This window comes from Vulpes vulpes, chromosome 11 (assembly GCF_048418805.1).
Source record: "Vulpes vulpes isolate BD-2025 chromosome 11, VulVul3, whole genome shotgun sequence".
Lineage (NCBI taxonomy): Eukaryota > Metazoa > Chordata > Mammalia > Carnivora > Canidae > Vulpes > Vulpes vulpes.
Genome location: NC_132790.1, coordinates 88326978 through 88347587, shown reverse-complemented (window position 1 = coordinate 88347587; position 20610 = coordinate 88326978). Strand labels below are relative to the sequence as shown.

Here is a 20610-nt window from a genome sequence, read left to right as displayed (position 1 = left end):
TTTCTAGAAAGTTATCTATTTCTTCCAGATTGATTTGTTGACATATGATTTTTCTTTTTAAGATTTTGTTTATTTATTCATGAGAGAGAGAGAGGCAGAGACACAGGCAGAGGGAGAAGCAGGCTCCATGCAGGGAGCCCCCGGCCCGGGATCACACCCTGGGCCAAAGGCAGACGCTCAACTGCTGAGCCACCCAGGAGTCCTGATTTTTCAAAATATTCTTATAATTGTATTTCTGTGGTGTTGATTATGATCTATTTTTAAATATTTATTTGAGAGCGAGAGAAACCCAAGCAGACCCCATACTGAATGCAGAGCCTTGATGCAGGGGCTCGATCTGACAACTCTGAGATCATGACCTAAGCCAAAACCAAGAGTCGGGGATGCTTAACCAACCGCACCACCTAGGTGCCCCGTCTCCTCTTTCATTTGTTATTTTATTTATTTGGGTCCTTTCTCTTTTCTTTTTGATAACTCTGGCTAGAGTTTTATCTATTTTATCATTTCAAAGAACCAGCTCTTAGTTTCATTGATCTGTTTATTTATTTAATCTTTATTACTTCCCTTCTGATTTTAGATTTATTTCCTGTTCCTTTTCTAGTTCTTTCAGGTGTAAGGTTAAGTCATGTATTTGAAAATTTTCTTGCTTCTTCAGGTAGGCCTGAATTGCTATGTACCTCTCTCTTATGACTACTTTTGTTGCAACCCAAGGGTTTTGGACTGTTATGTTTTCATTTGCTTTTGTGTATTTTAAAAATTTCTTTCATTTCCTGGTTGACGCATTCATTCCTTAGTATGACGTTCTTTAACCTCCATGAATTTGTGGTCTTTCCAAATTTCTTGTGTTTGATTCCAAGTTTCATGGTGTTGTGGTTTGAAAATGCACATGGTATAATCTCAGTCGTTTTGTACTTGTTGAGGTCTGGTTTGTGACCCAGTATGTGACCTGTTTTGGAGAACACTCCATAGGCCGTTATAAAGACTGCGTTCTGCTTCACGATGAAATGTTCTGAATGTATTTAAGTCCATCTGATCCAGTGTGTCATTCAAAGCCATTGTTTCTTTGTTAATTTTCTTAGATGATCTGTCCATTGCTGTAAATGGGGTGTTAAAGTCCTTTACTGTTATGGTATTGTTATCAATGAGTTTGTTTGTTATTAATTGGTTTATATATTTGGGTGCTCCCAAGTGGGGGCATAAATGTTTACACTTGTTAGACCTTCCTCTTCTTCTTTTTTTGAATTTTAAAATAAGTAAAGATTTTACTTATTCATGAGAGACAGAGAGAGAGAGAGAGGGGCAGAGACACAGGCAGAGAGAGAAGCAGGGTCCTCACAGGGAGCCTGATGCAGGACTCAATCCTTGGACTGGGATCATGCCCTGAGCCAAAGGTGTTCCCAATTGTTAGATCTTCTTATTGACTAAACCCCTTTATTGTGATATAGTGTTGTTACAGTCTTTGATTTAAAATCTAGTTTGTCTGGGGGGTGCCTGGGTGGCTCAGTTGGTTGAATGTCTAACTTTGTTTTGGTTCAGGTCATGATCTCATGGGTTGTAAGATTGAGCCCTGCATTGGGGTCCACACTCAGCAAGGAGTCTGCTTGATTCTCTCTCTCTGCCCCTCCTCCCATTTGCATGTTCTCTCTCTCTCTCTCAAATAAATCTTTAAAAAAAAAATAAGACCAAGTTTGATATAAGTATGGCTACTCTGGCTATATTTCTTTCTAAAGATTTTTTTAAAAAAGATTTTATTTATTTATGAGAGACAAGAGAGGAAGAGACATAGGCAGAGGGAGAAGCAGACTCCCTGTGGGGAGCCTGATGCAGGACTTGATCCCAGGAGCCCGGGATCATGACCTAAGCCGAAGGCAGAGGCTCAACCACTGAACCACTCAGGTGCCCCAAGTTGTATTTATTTTAGAAGAGAGTATGAGCATGGGGAGATGCAGAGGGAGATGGGAGAGAATCTCAAGCAGACTCTGTGCTGAGGGCTCCATCCCACAACAACCCTGAGGTCATGACTCAAGCAAAAATCAAGAGACAGATGCCTAATTGGGCCACCCAGACACCCTGCTCCATCTTTCTTTTGGTGTCCATTAGCAAGACACATGGTTCTCCATCCCCTCACTTTTTTTTTTTTTTTTCCATGTAGGCTCCACTCTGGGTGTGCAACAACACTGGGCTCAGGCGCATGACCCTCAGGTTAAGACCTGAGCTGAGGGATCCCTGGGTGGCACAGCAGTTTGGCACCTGCCTTTGGCCCAGGGCGTGATCCTAGAGACCCGGGATCGAGTCCCACGTCTGGCTCCCGGTGCATGGAGCCTGCTTCTCCCTCTGCCTGTGTCTCTGCCTCTCTCCCTCTCTCTCTCTGACTATCATGAATAAATAATAAAAAAAAAATTAAAAAAAAAAAAAAAAGACCTGAGCTGAGATCAGGAGTTGGACACTTAATTGAGCCACCCTTGCACTCCTATCCTCTCTTTCAATCTGGAGGTGTCTTTTTTTTTAAATTAATTTATTTATTTGAGAGCGAGAGAGAGAGAGAGAGAACGAGAGAACACGAATATACACACATGGGATCCCTGAGTGGCGCAGCGGTTTGGCGCCTGCCTTTGGCCCAGGGCGCGATCCTGGAGACCCGGGATCGAATCCCACGTCAGGCTCCCGGTGCATGGAGCCTGCTTCTCCCTCTGCCTGTGTCTCTGCCTCTCTCTCTCCTTCTCTCTGTGTGTGTGACTATCATAAATAAATAAAAATTAAAAAAAAAAAAAAAAAAAACGAATATACACACATGTGAGTGAGGGGAGGGGCAGAGGGAGAGACTCTCCAAGCAGATTCCCTGGTGAGTGTGGAGGCCAAACAGGGCTCAATCCCACAACTCATGAAATCATGGCTTGGGGTGAAATCAAGAGTTGGACGATGCTCAACCAGCTGAACCACCCAGGTGCCCTTGGAGGTGTCTTTCGGTCTAAAATGAATCTCTTGTAGGCAGCATATAAATGGGTCTTGGTTTTATTTTGTTTTGTTTTAATCTTGTGGTTTGCTTTTACCCCATGTCTTTTGATTGGAGCATTTAGTCCATCTACATTCAGAGTGAGTATTGATATGAATATAGTGCCATTGTATTACCTGTAAAGTTGGTTTTTCTGGAGATTTTCTCTGTTCCTTTCTGGTCTTTGTTACTTTTGGGCTCTCTTTCCTACTGAAAGATATGTCATGCAGGGTTGGATTAATAGTCACAAGCTCCTTTAGTTTTTGTTTTTGAGATTCTTTATCTTTCCTTCTATTCTGAATGACAGCCTTGTTGGAAAAAGTATTTCTAGCTGTATATTTTTCCCATTCGGCATGTTGAATATATCACACTACTTCCTTCTGGCCTGCCAAGTTTCTGTGGAAAGATCTACTGCTAACATTTTTGTCTTCCCTTGTAGATTAGGAATTTCTTTTCCCTTGCTGCTTTCAGGATTCTGTCCTTATTCTCTGTATTTTGCAAATTTTACTACACTATGTCTCAGTGTTTGCCTGCTTTTGTTGATTTTGATGGGAGTTCTCTGTGCCTCCCGGATTTGGATGTCTTGTTTCCTTTCCTGTTTTTTTTTTTTTTTTTTTTTTTTTTAAGATTTTATTTATTCATGAGAGACACAGAGAAGCAGAGCCACAGGCAGAGTGAGAAGCAGGCTCCATGCAGGGAGCCCGATGCGGGACTCGATCCTGGGTCTCCAGGATCACGCCCTGGGCTGAAGGCAGACACTTAACCGCTGATCCACCCATGCGTCCTCCTTCCGATTAAGGAAGTTTTCAGCTATCATTTTCTCAAACTGTCTGTTCCTTTTCACCTCTCTTCTTCTGGGACTCCATTGATACAAATGTTATGCTTTATGGAGTTGCTGAGTTCCCTAAGTTTACATTCATGATCCAATATTTTTCTTTCTTCTTTCCAGCTTCATTATTTTTCATAATCTTTGTCACATTCATTCCTGTGCTTTTTCCATCCTTGTGGTTATTATGTCCAGTCGGATTTACATCTTGGTTATAGCATTTTATTTTGGCCTGACTAGTTTTTAGGTCTTTTATCTCTGTGGTAAGGGACTCCTTGGTGATTCCTATGCTTTTCTCAAGCCCAGCTAGTATCCTCATGATTAGTTGTTTTAAATTCTTCAGGCATATTATGTCTGTTTTCATAAGCTCCCTGGCTGTAACCTCCTCTTGTTCTTTTGGGATGAGTTCCTCCAGCTTGGCATTCTGTCTAGGTCTCTGTCTTCTGTGTTGGGGAAGCCTGCTAGGTTTCTTGCTTCTGAAAGTAAGGGCTATATTAAGAGATCCTATGCTGTCCAGGGCCTGACATTTCAGGAAGTGTTTCTGGTGTGCTGGGTGTACTCTGCTGTTGGGTTTTAGCTGTTCTTTCCCTAGGGCCAGTCTTTTGCAGTTTCTCCTTGCCTGCAGTGTGGACTATTTGGACTCCTTGAGCACTGTGGTGAGTGTTAACCAGGTGTGTTTTGGTTTGTTTGCTAAAAGAAGCTAGATCTTGGGGCACCTGGGTGGCTCAGATCATTGATTTCAGGGTCCTGGGATTGAGCTCTGCATTGGGCTCCTTGCTCAGCCGGGAGCCTGCATCTCCCTCTCCTTCTGCTACTCCCCCTGCTTGTGCGCTCTCTCTCTGCCAAATAAAATCTTAAGATCTAGCCTTTTTTTTTTTTTTAAAATAAATTTCCCCTAGAGCTGAAGCTGTGCAGCGCTCTGTGCCCAGTACACTTGGCGCAGGCCAGAGAGAGGTAGGGTGTGTGTGTGGGGGGGGTGTGCGTGCTGCTCTCCTGGGGGAGAGGCCTGCTCTTGCTGTGACTCCCGGGCACACGAAGCCTAGTTCCCAAGTACCCGCGGCCAGGGAGGGGGCCGGGCCTGGAGTGAGGGGCGCAGGCCTCTCACTGTGCTGCTCACTGAAGTCCGTGCTAATGCCCGGGGGTAAAGATGCCTTGCGCCAGCTCCCTGGTCCCAAGTGGGAGCTTGTGCGGCCGGTGGCCCTGCGGACCGTCGTCCGTCCCGGGCTCCTTCAGGCCCCTGCCTTCAGCCTGCACGGGGCTCCTGTTTTAGCTCGGGCCCCGCTGGATCTCCCCCCTCCGCCGCTTAGGACCGGTGAGGTGCAGACCTGCTGATCTCTGGGGGGCGTCGCCCGCTGCGGTGGGTGCGGGAGCTCCTGGGGTCCCCGGGACAGCACAGCAAGGAGCCAGAGCAGGGGCTCAGCTCGGGCGGGGCAGCCCCAGCACCTGTGGGCTCTGGCTCCTGAGAGAGGCCGCCCCCCTCCCAGATGCTCTCCAAGAGGAGGAAGGGCTCGCCAGGCCACCCGGGGGGCCTGGAACCAAGAGGCCCCCGCCTCGGCCTCCACAGGAGCAGCGCTCCCCACCCGTAGTTCTGGGGGGTTTCCTGTGTGGTGCCCTCCCCACCTCTGGGATCGGGCTCCCCCCTACAGCAGCCTCCCTCCCCCTCCCAAATCCCCACCTCCCACCTTCCTCTCCCCTCCGTCTAGTCGTGCGGTCTCTTCAGTCCTCGATTTCCTGGGTGTCCAGAACCCTGCGGTATCTACCTGGCTGTGTTTGAGCGAGGAAGAGGCAGAGTCCCCCTACTACTCTTCCACCTTAACTCCCTCCCCTACTTTTTCTTATTTTGAGGGGCTTTTAGTTTTGTGTTCCCTCGTCTTCTAGATCACTGATGGGTTCTTCTGCATCTATTCCGTTGGTTCCTTCTAGCATATTTTTCCATTTATTTTACTCAACTGCGATTAGTTTTTAATATTCTGTTGAGGTTGTGAATATATCCACTCTTTTCTCCAGTCCAGTGAGCACGTTTGACCATTACTTTGAATTTTTTCCCCCTAAGATTTTATTTATTCATGAGAGACAGAGAGGCAGAGACCTAGGCAGAGGGAGAAGCAGGCTCCGTGTGGGGAGCCCAAGGTGGGACTCGATCCCAGGACATCAAGATCTTGACCTGAGCTCAAGGCACTCAACTGAGCCACCTAGGTGCTCCTACTTTCAACTTTGTATCAGTAGATTGGTTCTCTCCTTTTTAGTTTTTTTCCCTTGTGGCTTTATCTTGCTCTTTCATAGGAAGCCTATTCCTCTCCTTTTGCTGGACTTTGGGTTTCTCTGAATTAGAAATCCAACTACTTCTCCTGAATTTGAAGAAATGGTCTTGTGTGTGGTTGTCTGTTTGTGTAGACTGTGTAGGCCTGGCAACTTTGGCGGTCTGCCCAGAGTTGCAGTGGCGTGGGCTGGGTTCCTGGGGCACTCCATGATGGGGTTGCCCTTGGTGGGATCCGAAGCGAGCATGGGGTAGGGTGGTCCTGTGGGTCTCCAGACACTATGGCAGTATAGCTAAAGTGGACATTGGCACAGGCTATGGCAGTCCTGGGGCTCTCCAGAGGGGACCCTGGAGCTGTCTGGCAGGACAGCTAAAGCTAAAAGTGTACACATCAGGATGTCCTGGGGTGCTCCCCTTAGGTGATACTTTGGTGGGGAGGTTGGAGCCGATGTGTGCCACAGGCCAGGGGCGTGTGTGTGGGTGGCTAGAGCCAAAGTGAGCAGGAGCCTGGAGGTCCTGGTGGCTCTCTGCACTGGGAGTGCCCTGGCAAGGTGTCTGGAGTGTTCCAGGATGCAGGGACCTGTCACCTTGGCGAGACAGGTATTGTAGTGAGCAGCGACCGCAGGTCTCCTGGTGTGCACACGGATGGTCTGGGCTGGTGGGTGTGAGGGGTCAGGGCTCACTGACACACTGATCACAGTGCCTGCACTCCGCTCCTGTCTGTGGTATCAAGGCTGGTCCTTCTTGTAATTTTCCATGTGCAGCTCTCAAGTTAGTGGTCTTCAGGAGAAATTGCTCTATAAATATGTGTAGATTTGGTTATGCCTGTGGAGGAGAGTTAAGGGTCTTCCTACTTTGCCATCTTGGACCCTTTTCCCCCAACCTCCTGAATTTAAGTATCAGCTAAAGTCAACTGACAGTTGAGACTTCTCCATCCAGTAGTCAAACCAGTGCTAGACTCCATGGCCAAGGAAGCAAATCTGGTTGTCTTAGTCCTCTGGTCCCTTGTTATTCAAACTGTGGTCTAGGAATAAGCAGCAGAGCTGTGACTTAGAGACCATATCCAACAATTTCCTATGGAATCAGAATCCGTGTGTTAAGATATCTGGTGAAGTTGTGAGGAAAATGTGGAATGGAGCAGAAATGCAGACTCATTGTGTCCAGAGTCCTTTTCATTCCCAAACTTTTCATCTGTATCATGCTGGCCCAGCTCCTTTTGATCCTCCCCTCCATGTAACATTTGCCTCTTGTAAGGGACCATTGCAAGGCAGTCACCCCACCTCCTTGGGCTCTTGCACACAACAGCCATTACCGTAACTTTCCCACTGTATCTTGTCCCAGAGCCTGTTCCATTTCCTTCTCATCTTCGAGAGACCATGTCTTTGTCTCTGTATTCTCAGTCTGGCACATCATTACCTGGCACTCAGCAGGCCTGTGATAGTTGTTAAACCCCCCTAATTTCAGTAGGAAAGAGCCAGGAAGACTTAGTTAGGTCAGCTGTGGCCACAGAGGAGTCAGGTGGTTCCCAAACTCCTTAACCAGCGAAGTGCAAATATCATTTAGTGACTTCCGTGTAGGTCTCATTTTTATTCTCCCCCAAATCCACTAACCATTTGGGATATCTCCATTCTTGTTTCATGTTCTGAGAACAAGTCTGCTTTTATCTAAGCTCCTTAAAATAGAACTTCCATTATACTTCAAAGACCCAAATATGCTAATTTACTGGAATATATAATATGAATTCCACAGGAGTCAAAACTGAAAACCTTTTCACATTGAACCAGCTGAAGTGACGCTCTAGTATTGTAGCATTTTAAAAGTGGTATCGCACTCTTAAGAGACAGGGCAGAAAGGAAAATCAAAGCCCCCAAACGTTTGCTCTATTAATAGCTCCAAGAATCATTTTCTTTAGTTGCAAAGATCTGTTACCATCACTAAGATCCTAGTGGCAGAGATCCCACTGGGCTGTGTCCCACTCATCCTGGCTTGCACCAACACAAAGAAAACCATGAATGTAAGCTTTGGCCTTTTTAGGATAAAAATTAAAAATTGGCTTAAACCACCCATCACATAGGAAGCACATCTTTTTCAGTAGAGGAGAAAGCAGGTAACAATATGACAATCGTTCCAGTACCCACTGATAGGAGAAAATATTTCACAACACTAGTCAAAGGATGCTGAAATAAAACTGGTTTGAAGCTTTGAATAAGTTCCAAGTTTTTATATTTCACAATTTATATTTTTTATTAGAGTCCACAGTCTGCTAAATAAAAGCAGTAACAAGATATTTCACAAACTATTGTACAATTTAAATCATATGAATTTAATTTCATAAAAAAATTAGGTGCATATTCATAGTGGCTAACTTAAAAATGCTGTTTCACCTATGGTCTAAAATACTTTATAAGAGATTTAGTTCCAGCACTAAAAATAATCCCATCGGTATATATATTTTTTACACGTTTTACAACATAAAGTTTGTGCTCTTAATCAAGAAGATCCACAGACTAATTCAGCATGTAAAAAATAATTTTACAAAACATCAAGTCAACCTTTCAAATCCACTTTTATTTTTTTTCTCCTCACATACAGAACATCTCCCCCCCCCCCCCCCCCCACCACATTTCTTACAGCTAGAAAGTCACTTGATGATGTTCAGGTACCATTTTATCCCTAAAACTTTGCTGGCATCAAAATAGGACAGTTAACCAGTGTTAAATCTATAAAATATTTACATAGCACAGCACATTAAGCTTTAGACACTTGGCAATTAAACCACATAAAAATAAGACAAGACCCCCATACTATTCAGATTTGGTGTTCATGGTCCCTATCTGGCGACTGTACACTGGTTCAAAAGGCAGCAGAGGCAACAGGCAGTTACTTGAGAGGACACTGAACACTATGATCTGAAAGCACATTATGATGTTACCCCAAGGTCATGTACCACACCCCACCTTTCTCCAAGGTGGTCTCATAATTCTAGACGGGCAGGTCCAGCTGATACAAAATGAAGACAGACAACACAACATTTACTCTGTGGAGATATCCTAACTCCTACTATGCACGTGCTATGACTTTGAACACAACTCGTCCTAAAAACTTGTCACGATCATCCTGGTTTTTTAGGTTGGGTGATCCATCAATCTTGCACTCGACTGTTACTTCATTTGTGGTACTGCTGGTCGCATTAAAGGAGACCTGGACAGCAACTAATGGCTGCAGATAACTCACCTGGCAAATAAAGGAAAATACATGAAACTCCTGTTCTATAGTAACTTCATTTACACTTTTATCAGGAGTTAGTTTATTCTGTAAAACTTTAAAAACAAGTTTTAATTAATGATACCTACTTTCTATTTCTTATTTTCACTTGAATTTTTATGGATGTAGACAGTTCCTGCGAGCACTGCTTTAAATATATCTTGTAATTAGGTTGTGTCTTGTTACCAGTTTTTAGATATTCTATAACCTTAGTTTGAGTTTCCCCTTTACCCAAAGACTCCCTTACTGATTCTGTAATTTCATGCAAATATATTCCTAACTGTATTGTCAGTGTGGTTTCTAGACACATTTCTTCACTAAAAGGAACTGGGGGCTGATTCTAGGATGGAGGCAGAGAAAGTACAAGATGAATGCAGAGTATTCTGTATTGCCAGAAAGTAGAGAGGTGCTCAAAGCAGCACGAGAGCATGTCTAAAGGATGTAAGAGTCTGCCTAAGTGTCTCACTGGCCAAATCGGGGACAATTTTAGCACCAAACAGTAACAGATAAGAGTCCATGAGAATACAGGGATGTAAATAAATGGTGGAGAAGGCAAAGCTCTTTCTCAGAGCAGAATGCCGACTAGTAAATGGAGGGAAAAAAAAAATCTGGGAGCAAGCCTATTAGTAGCTGATTCAGGCAAGAATCCCCAACGTGCTTAAAACTGGAGGAGAAACAGAATTGTAGAGACTCTCAAAGTACTCTCTCCATGACATACTTGCTGGTTACAAAAGAAAATAAAGCAACCTGACAGCGGAGAAACCTGGCTGATGCCACCGGAACCCAGTGTTCACGGTTACCTGACCACTCATCGCCACATCTCTCTTGCTAGGCTATTCTGAAAACATTTCTTCTGAGGCATTCTTGCCAAAAATGTACAATCTACATTTAATCGTGAAAAACATCAGGCAAACTCAGTAAGGAACAAACAAAATAAGCCAAAAAAAGTCCTGTGCTCATTTTTGAAGAGCACAAGGGCAAGACACAGAGGAACTGCTCCAGGTTGTGACTAAGGATCTCCTGCACCAGGAATTTGCAAGAAAGGGCATTATTAGTACAACTGGCAAAACTTCAACAATGTCTGCAGACTGGATGATAGTATTATATCAATGTTAATTTCCTTTGATAACTCAGTTATGGTCATATAGAATGTCCTTATTTTTAGGAAAACAAGCATTTAGTGTAAAGAGGCACTATGTTTATAACTTAGTCCAAAATGGTTCAGGAAAAATATTAAACATAAATGGAGACAAATGAGGTAAAATATTACATTTGGGAAATCTGGAAAAAGTCTACAGGAATTCTTTGTACTGTTCTAGCCACTTTGTTTTCACCTCTGTGTATACTCCACCCACATTCTAAGTAATGAAAGAGAAAAGGGCATTTTGAAAATAACCATCCTTTAAGTTATCTGCTTGGGTTTTACATTTTGACTGGAGATGTGGGATCTCTACTTGGCATCACCATTTATATTTAAAGACCAAAATAGAGGATGCACAAGTTACACAGGCCAGGGCCTGTCTACCACAGACAAATGACATTTACAACCACGTACAAACTTCTAAGTACTTACATGCAGTTTTTTCCCATAATATGGAAAATATTTTAAATCTATAACTCCATTGAAGGGGTAAGTTGACAGAGATGCTGTGTTTTCACTCTAAAGTAGAAAACAAGAGAAATTCCTTTTTAGGTCACAAAAAACAACTTAAAAATATAAAGGCAGTATCAACTGTATATAGTAATCCTACAATGCTGTTCCAATTGCATTAATTACATTTTTGAGAACAGACCTATTAATCTTGATTTGAATTCTTTGACACAAACTGTCTGGACTCTTCTTACATTTCCTGGTACAGCCTACATGCTTTTCCAGGAGAATCCCTTCTAACTTAAGAGTCAGAGCTGTTCATTCACTGTCTGAAAATCTTATCTGTCTTCCAACTACCAAATGCCAGTTTCTCCAGCCACTGATAGCAGGAATACAGCAGTCTGTATGGGGGACCAATGCAGTCCTGAAAGGATTTAAAATACTGTGCTTCCAGACTGTAAACAATGGCTGCCATACTATAGAATGCAGGATTCAGGCTTGGGAGGCAGAAGGTCCCCAAGTTTCCTGTGATTAGTAACTGTTAGGGTAGCCAGAGGGGAAACTATGATGTACCTACCAAAAACTATTAGGAAAAATTTAAGGTACTCCAAGCAAAGCTTTTTTTTTTTTTTTTTTTTTAAACTCTTAACTGATTTAAATACCCTAAAATTGAGCAGCCTGGGTGGCTCAGCAGTTCAGCACCGCCTTCAGCCCAGGGCCTGATCCTGGAGACCTGGGATCGAGTCCCACATCAGGTTCCCTGCAAGGAGCCTGCTTCTCCCTCTGTCTCTCTTTCTCTCTTTCTCTCTCATGAATAAATAAATAAAAATACCCTTAAATTTATGAACACACGCAAAATCAAAGTCCTGAAATTTACTGAATCATATTCCACATATTTAAACTAGTAAATGTGAAAAATCATCCATAATCCAACTCATTCATGCTATTATTTCTATTCTTCTTGATAACAAGAATTCTCAGGTAACACATTACGAACGGGATTAATTTTAATGACTATAACACACAGTAAATGACTAAGATCAGTGCAAGTTTAGTAAGGATGAATTAAAACATCAGTAAATGCTTGAATTCTAGTTTTAAACGCACTAATTTCTATTTTTGAAAGCACACAGGAAACACTATAGCAAAACTAGTATCTCCTCTAAGGAGAAGTCCTATTCCGCTTATGTAACTCCAGGAGTAGCACATGTAACAGACAAGTAACATAGCAAGATAGCACAATGCGGAGTGACGATACCCCACAAAATGGGCAAGTTCTGATGATCCAGGTCAAACATAGGCGGGAAGAACAGGAGATAAGACTAAAAAAAGTCGTAGAAACCATTTCTACCCTACATTTGTACTCTGTAAAGAAAAAACAATCATTGTGATGAGTGCCTTTCTGTATTAATTGCTTTTCTCTTAACACATGAGCTTAATTCACAGAAGTAGATGTTCCCCCAAGATATAAAGGTTTTTTGTGGATTACTGGACACCACACTTATACTGACTTCATTTGGCCCCAACAGCCTTCTCTGGGCAGGATCAATTACAAAGAGGGGGAACTGAGGCTCAGTTAAAATCATATGCTTAAGATCACCTAGATGTGACTGACTCTTCACTGTTCTCTTGGTTTGTACCAAAACCATAATGTTGGCAAGCTTTTACTTGAACTTTATACCTTCTGTAAAAATAAACATTGAGAATTTATGAATATTGAAATGCATATCTGAATGATACTTTAGGGTGAAGCATACCTGTCATAGTTTTAAAATGAGTGTATTTTCTTTTACACACACACCACCTTTAAAAGACCTGAACACAAACCAAATGTTCTAAGCAGTGGTTATCTCTGAGTAGCATTTACCAATTCTTTTCTCCTGCATTTTCCTAAATGAATATTCCATCTTTTGCAGGAACCATCTTTTAAATTAAATGCCTAGAAGCTTCTTTTAATTATTTTGGTATTTTCAGGACTTTTGTATAAAACAAAGCCAATCAAACTTAAGAATATGAGATATAAAAAGTATTACATAAAAAGTCAACTAAAGAATTTAAAGAACACTTGATATAGACAAATGTAATGGCTAATAGCCACTAGGATGGCCTACAGTAAATGTTCCCCTCTGCTCTGCAGAGCCACACCTCTAAAACATATGCACTCCACCTGATGACTAGCCTAGAAGTACAACGAAAAGTTTTACAGACTTTCTAAAAACAAACCTATTCTACAACTAAATAAACAAAATCGCCATCTACTTCGATTTTACGTACTTTACACACAACTCTTCACACAGGGACAACAAACTGAAATCTGAATCATCAACCACGATTTTTCACTAACATTTCCACCAACTATTCTAGAAGCAAAGGATACACGATAGATAAAAATCCATGTAGAACCCCAAGAAAACAGTTACGTGGAGTTGTTTATACTGGCCAAGGGTTTACAAAATTGAAATCTTAGGAGTTTAAAGCTTTTGCCTTAGTGGCCAAAATGTGTTTTCCTTTCTTAGTAGTGTTGGCTCCACAGAGCCACTACTCCAAGCTTATCTGTGTAGTCTGCTCACATGCAAAGGCAAAAGTTCCTGCCTACAGGTATGCTGTCATGAAATTAGCACTTCTCCCTGGCTGAAGTCTAGCACATAAGCCTTGGGAACTTTCTATTGGAAAGACCTGCAAGCAAGGAGGGAAAAGTTACTTTTTCTAAATGTAGCTTGCAGCCATATGTTTTCTTACCAGATGAGAGAATATGCTTAGCTTTTCAGAAGTATTTGTTTAGCAAGAAAAGCTCAGCTTAATGTAGCATCTGGTTATAAGTAGCCTACTGGCTGTGTATAAGAAGGTCAAGTGAACTGCACATGGTTCACACACATATATTCCAACCTACATGAGAAACCAGACTTTCCTGGCTTTTTATTCTAAACAGTGAATAAATCCTCAAAAGAAATTATTAAGGATACACTAAAGCAGAAGTTCTCAAAGTAAGAGCCTGAGACTATCCCCATCACCTGGAAACTTTAGTTAGAATTACTGAGTCAGAACTTCGAGAATGGGACCCAACAAGCCCTCCCAAGTGATTCTGATGCAAGAAAGAATTTGAGAACCACTGAGCAAGAAGTTTCTGCACAGGGCAGCCTGGGTGGCTCAACGGTTTAGTGCCACCTTCAGTCTAGGGCCTGATCCTGGAAACCCGGGATTGAGTCCCACGTCAGGCTCCCTGCATGGAGCCTGCTTCTCCCTCTGCCTGTGTCTCCGCCTCTCTGTGTGTGTGTCTCTCGTGAATAAATAAAATCTTAAAAAAAAAATCTTATAAGAAGTTTCTGCACAAATAAATCTATTCATGGCTAAAAGAATATAGTTTTCATCACAAACAACTTTTAAAAAGATTATTGAGAGAGGGTGTGCACACACACACATAAGCCAGGGTTGGGGTGGGGGGAGGGAGAAGCAGACTCCTCACTGAGCAAGGATTCGGACTTGGGGCTCAATCCCAGGACGCTGAGAGATCATGACCTGAGCAGATGCTTAACTGACTGAGCCACCAAGCTGCCTCGCAAACAACTTTAGAAGTGATTTTCAATGTAACATTTCAAGTAAGATACTTTTGACAGATTTGGGATTGGAATGCTAAATTTTGTACAATAAAATTAAATTTAGAACTTAACATTTTCTCCTCAGAACTCTTACCCATCATTTATATATTTGTCTTAGTTGCACTTGCAGCATGGAGAGAAAACAAAAGAAGTTATGAGATGAAAACTGCATAGCACTCTAGAAAAAATAATAAAGTAGGGATAAGAGAGAAAAAATACTGCCTCAAGGAAAATGTACCATTTTTCATGAAATCTCAGATGCCACTGATGCACACCAATTTACCTACTATTAATAAAGAGAAATCTCATGATACGCTAGTAAGACACCAGCAATTATAAGGCCAACCCCCATTTCAGTGTTATTAAGCTAGAAAAAAAGTGAATCTCAGAATCAATGAAATATGGTATATGTAAATGTAAACACAGTGTCTATGAAATCCATGCACATGAAAACATCTTTTTGAATTACCATTTGCAAATAAAAAAGGGCTCTACACCCAAAGTTCGGTGGAATTTTATTCTTCTAAGACTAGCACTACAGAGGACTTTCAACATGTGACAGGAGGAAAAAATGACTAAAAAAATCACTGTTTTAAAATACTAAGATCTATTAAAGCTTTAACAGAAGCTGTGTTAATTTTTTGAATACTAACCTTTGAAGTACATTCTATCCTTGGCATTCCTTGAGGTTTTAATCCAATTATCTGTGGTAGAGAAAAACTGATTAACTGAAACATCACAAACATAAATAAAAGAACTTCCTGTTTTGTTGCTGGGGACCCAGGAGTGGAAGGATTGAGATAAATACCAACTCTGTGTATTAAAACCTTGTTACGTTTGCCTTTTTATTTTATTTTAGAGGGTTAGAATGGACTTTTCAATAAAATAATCTTACCAGTTAGCTGTCTTGTTACTGTACTGGGGCAATTTAGAAAAATCAGTTACCAAAAAACCAAGTAAAACATAGTATTGCACTCTGCTATCCTTAAAACAAGAAACAAACAGAAATCTTTAATGCAAATAATAAGAATTGCAGAAGCATAATAAAATGTTTTCATGAAGATTTATCAGGTCAATCCGCCAACATATGTTTCCACAAGGCTTCCATGGAGCCTTACCATATCTTACATCTATCTATTCCACAAAATGCATGTTGGGGAGAATCCCATTTTAAGATACAGCACTATTCAGTTCTATATAATGAGGCTACTTTCATGTATGTAGCAGATATAACTAAAACTAACTCTGTATGGCAACAGACATTTATTCATCTGTTTTGTGGGAGGATCTTTTTATGTTTTAAATTTATATGCATTTTACATGCAAATGCCTGTAAAATGTAAATATTCCTCCCAAAAGATAAGTTTTGTAGCAACCGAAATATCTATAGCAGTAACGATTCTTGCCCACGTGATGACTTTGGAACAAAGATGAGCATTGAACATTAATAAAATCATGATTTTGGGTATGACAACCAGAATACTTATCCCTTGAAGAATTAATCTATGCCTAGATGCACATAACTAAAAAGGGAAAAGTTGTTTTACTTCCCTAATCCATGATTTAATGAACCAGTCTTGGTTTTTTTCTGTATTAATTTTCCAAAGGTCAATTATTATCATGGCTAATCTCATATGCAAGTTACCCATAAATGAGATAAAAGAGTTGCCAGCTTTCTAATAGAAGACACTAAAAGCAGCAGTGGCAAAATATGTACATACTCTGTTCATTTTCACAAGAACACAAGGACTTCCTCTGGAGTAGCCAAAATCTGGATCATCCACACCACTGCATGCTTGGAGTAAGGTAAGAGGAAACCGACATGCATTATAAACTGGACCCTTCTGTTCAAAAAGTGCTCCATCAGAACAGGCTGTGAGATTCTTCTGTTCTTCTGACTCATATGCTAAAAAGTAAAGATACATGTGCATAGATCAGTCAGAAACAGACTTTATTATTTTTTTTAAATTTTTATTTATTTATGATATTCACAGAGAGATAGAGAGAGAGGCAGAGGCACAGGCAGAGGGAGAAGCAGGCTCCATGCACCGGGAGCCTGACGTGGGATTCGATCCCGGGTCTCAGGATCGCGCCCTGGGCCAAAGGCAGGCGCCAAACCGCTGCGCCACCCAGGGATCCCAGAAACAGACTTTAAATAAAACCAGGGACATCCCATCCGATGGACAACACTTTATTTTTTGACAACACTTTTCAAAGACAAAGACACTTTCAAAGACATTTCCTTAGAATGATCCTAAGGAAAAAATGTTTGTTCCATTAAAGGTTTAATAAGCTTTAACAGTTTTTTTTTTTTTTAAGATTTTATTTATTTATACATGAGAGACACAGAGAGGCAGAGACCTAGGCAGAGGGAGAAGCAGGCTCCATGCAAGAAGCCTGATGCGAGACTTGATCCCCAGACCCAGGATCACGCCCTGAGCAGAAGGCAGATGCTCAACTGCTGAGCCACCCAGGCGTCCTGCTTTAACAGTTCTGATGTTTGTTTGTATCCAACGATGGTAAAAAACTGGATTACAGATCAATGTCTTTTGTCACCATTAGGTGGCGCCAGCCACGGCCATAGTATTATTTCAATGCCTCCTATGCTCATGGCCCAAAAGATAGTGGGGACAACTTATAAACTTGTCATATCACCATGTTGTAACCTGAAACTAATGTAATATTACGTGTCAACTATACTCCCATAAAGAAAATACAGTGGTGAGAACACAGGCACTGTGGCTGCCCTTATGGATTTTACAGTATAACAGACCTTAGCTCTAATAATCATAATGGAAGGGCCTAAAGAAAAACAGTGCTATGGAAGTATATTCTGGGGGGACTAGAACAAAGCTGAGCGCCAAGGGGTCCCTGTGAGTTAATGTTAACTTAGAGAAGGTTTTTTGTTGTTGTTTTTTTAAGCAGAAACAGGTAACATCTTAGATAAACTCAAGTGATAAAGGAATAAAATGGTTACAACCTGGAGATGTGAAAGAAAGGAGAGGGAGAAAGACACAACGGGTTTTTGGCTGTTTGCTCCATACTGGCACAGTGTTAGGCAAGAGTGGCACAAAAGTGAGCAAGCCTGATGTGGTCCCTGCCCTCTATGAATGCGTTTATTGAAAGATGCTAAAAAAGAGATAAGATACACTCCAACAGTACCTCCCTAAGAACTACTGGGGTATGGGTACAACTGGTACCAGAAAGAGGCCACCTAAAATGAATCCAAAACAGTAACAAAAATTTCAAAGTAAATGCATTTATTAAAAAGTGTAAAGATCTTTCCTTTGGGGAGAAAAACTATCAAAAATCTTTGGTTTCATCTTATATTTATAAAAAATTAGGATATAATTAGAATTATGTACTCATTTAAAAGGATTCAAATATTTGGGACATGGAGTTAAACACAATAGGTATCATATGACATTCATCACTTCCTTTTTGACTTTGGTGGCACAATCATAAAGATCATTTTGCAAGAAATATTCAAGGCCTTCCCAATTTCCCCCAAGGGTTTCAAATGCATAGACCTTTTGGTATAGGTCAGTTCATCAGTTCAGTTTTGTATTCTGCCACCTTCCACTTAATGCAAGGAGTTGTAATGATGAGAGGTCAGATTATGAAGAACCTCCTCCCTCCAACTCCAAGGCATGATGGGACATAGATCAATGATCCTGGACAGAGTAACATAAGAGCCCTATACACCTGAAGAAAGCCTAAAATAGGAAGGAAGGAAAGGAAAGGAGGAAAGAAACAAAGAAGACCTGAAAAGAAAAAGGTTAATTTGAACAAAATAAAACTTTAAATTTTAAGTGGTTATCTATTGGGAAAAAAAGGGCAAATCTTTTTTTTTTAATTTTTATTTATTTATGATAGTCACACAGAGAGAGAGAGAGAGAGAGGCAGAGACATAGGCAGAGGGAGAAGCAGGCTCCATGCACCGGGAGCCCGACGTGGGATTCGATCCCGGGTCTCCAGGATCGCGCCCTGGGCCAAAGGCAGGCGCCAAACCGCTGCGCCACTCAGGGATCCCAAAAGGGCAAATCTTTTAAAAAGAAATGCTACCTTTCTAATATGAGAAAGGCTTTCCTAAAACTCAGCAATAACAACTGAAAGTTAAAAGGCGAGGGGTGAGGCTTGAAGGGTTAAAGAGTTAAAAGACCCCAGAAAGTATAATACAGTAAAAATAGAAAATGAGAGCAAAACAAGAGATCCAAGACCCAACTAACAGAATAATTCTAGGAAAAAAAAAAACAAACAAACAAAATTGAGTTGAGGAAATTATTAAAGTAGTAATAGAAGATAATTTCCTTGAACTGGAGAACTTAAGCCCTTATCATGAAAGATCCCCATCAAGTTACCAGTAAAGTGATATTTTAGAGACTGAAACCAAAACAAATTTTAGAACCCAACGGAAATACATTTAAACACATTTTCTTTTTTTAAGATATCATTTATTCATGAAAGACACACACACACAGAGAGAGAGAGAGAGAGAGAGAGAGAGAAAGGCAGAGACACAGGCAGAGGGAGAACCAGGCTCCATGCAGGGAGCCCAATGTGGGACTTGATCCCTGGCCTCCAGGATTATGCCCTGGGCCGAAGGCAGGCGCTAAACCGCTGAGCCACGAGGGATCCCCCGGAAATACATTTAAAAGCAAAATTTAAAAAACAGCCTTGCAGGAGAAAAAAATACAAAGGAACTAAAATTCTCTATACAGCTGAAGTATCACCTATAAATGCAGAATTAGGTTATTTTCAGAAATGAAAGGACTCAAAATTTACATTTCATGTATCTTAGGAAGTTACATAGAATAAATATACTCCATCAAAACTAGGTGGTAAATTCAGAAAAAAATCCAGAAGCCAAGAAACAGTGGATCCAACTAAAGTGATAAAAGGGAGTCTCAAAATGACAGCTGAATATGTTAAAGGCCTCACCAGTTACCATACAAACTATGGCAGGAGGAGAAAGGCTCTGAGTTTTCCAGAAAAAAAGGGACTCGAGGATACCTCAAAATGACATTGTACAAATAGAGAAATCAGAAGTGTCTACAGATGACAGAGTAAGACATAAAGACTGTATAAATAACAAAACTAAAAATAGTAATTCAATTAATGTACTGAGTGGAGGCGGGTGGGAGGGAGGGCTGAGGCATGTGAAGTAAATTCTCATCTTCTCATGGCAGGAAGTAAAGACAATGCACAAAAGTGATAAATCAAGAACCATCAGGAAACTATAATATTTAGAGATACAGAAAAAACCACTGTAAGAGAAAGATCAAAACCATGAAGTTCTTTCCCACTGAACATGTATCCAGAATCAAATTACAACGTCCACTGCTTCTTCTCTTGCCGCAGCACCATTCTACTCATCTGGATTAGTGTAATGGCCTCCTAACTAGCTTCCCCCCTATAGTCTCAAAAAAGCAGCCTGAATGATCCTTTAAAAATTCAAATCAGATGATATTCCCTGCTTAAAAACCTCTAACTTGGTCAGCATAAAAACCAAAGAACTTAACAGTGGCTTCTAAGGACCTACATCACCTAGTCCTTTACTTCCCTGACTTCCATCTCCTGCAACTCTCACCCTAGCTTATTTCATCCAGCCCTTCTAACTTCCTTGATAAACCCTGAACACATTGGACACGGTAAGCCTCAGGCTAGTTCCCTTATGTTCAGATCCTTCCTCAAGGGTCACCTTTTCATGAGACCTTCCTGGACCACCCTGTTCAAAACTGCAACCCTTCCCACTGCTCCCATCTCCCTCTCCTCCACAGCACTCTTCACCTTCCCATGCACCACTGGATGACAAGCTCCATGAACACATTTTTCTTGTGTTCACGGATAGAACTTAGAAGAGTGCTTGACACAAAGAAGACTCTCCAAAAAATATGTGTTGAGTAAATTAACAGAATTGCAGCTAAAAAGGAATAGGATGGAAAACTGTTTTCATTACAGACCTTTCTTTACTACTTGATTTTTAAACCATGGATTATATTTTCACAAAAACACCTTTAAAAAACTATCAAGGGGGGGGGGGGCTGGGGGAAAGGGGGAGGCCTGGGTGGCACACAGCATGGT

At 41.3% G+C, this 20610-nt stretch overlaps 1 protein-coding gene across 5 annotated transcripts in view; it reads right to left on the bottom strand.

The window, feature by feature from the left end:
• Positions 1 to 8292: 8292 nt before the first annotated feature.
• ATP1B3 (ATPase Na+/K+ transporting subunit beta 3) overlaps positions 8293 to 20610 on the bottom strand; it is a 44942-nt gene continuing 32624 nt past the window's right edge. For 4 of the 5 annotated variants that reach the window (XM_072727028.1, XM_072727029.1, XM_072727026.1 and 1 more), the window contains 4 exons: positions 16248 to 16432; positions 15180 to 15230; positions 10913 to 10999; positions 8293 to 9309 (listed from right to left, as the gene is read on the bottom strand). In XM_072727028.1, the coding sequence (XP_072583129.1) occupies positions 9136 to 9309; positions 10913 to 10999; positions 15180 to 15230; positions 16248 to 16432 (497 nt within the window). In that variant the 3' untranslated portion in view covers positions 8293 to 9135. Of the gene's footprint in view, positions 9310 to 10912; positions 11000 to 14620; positions 14650 to 15179; positions 15231 to 16247; positions 16433 to 20610 lie in introns of all 5 variants that reach the window. The other variant, XR_011995290.1, reaches the window with a different exon arrangement.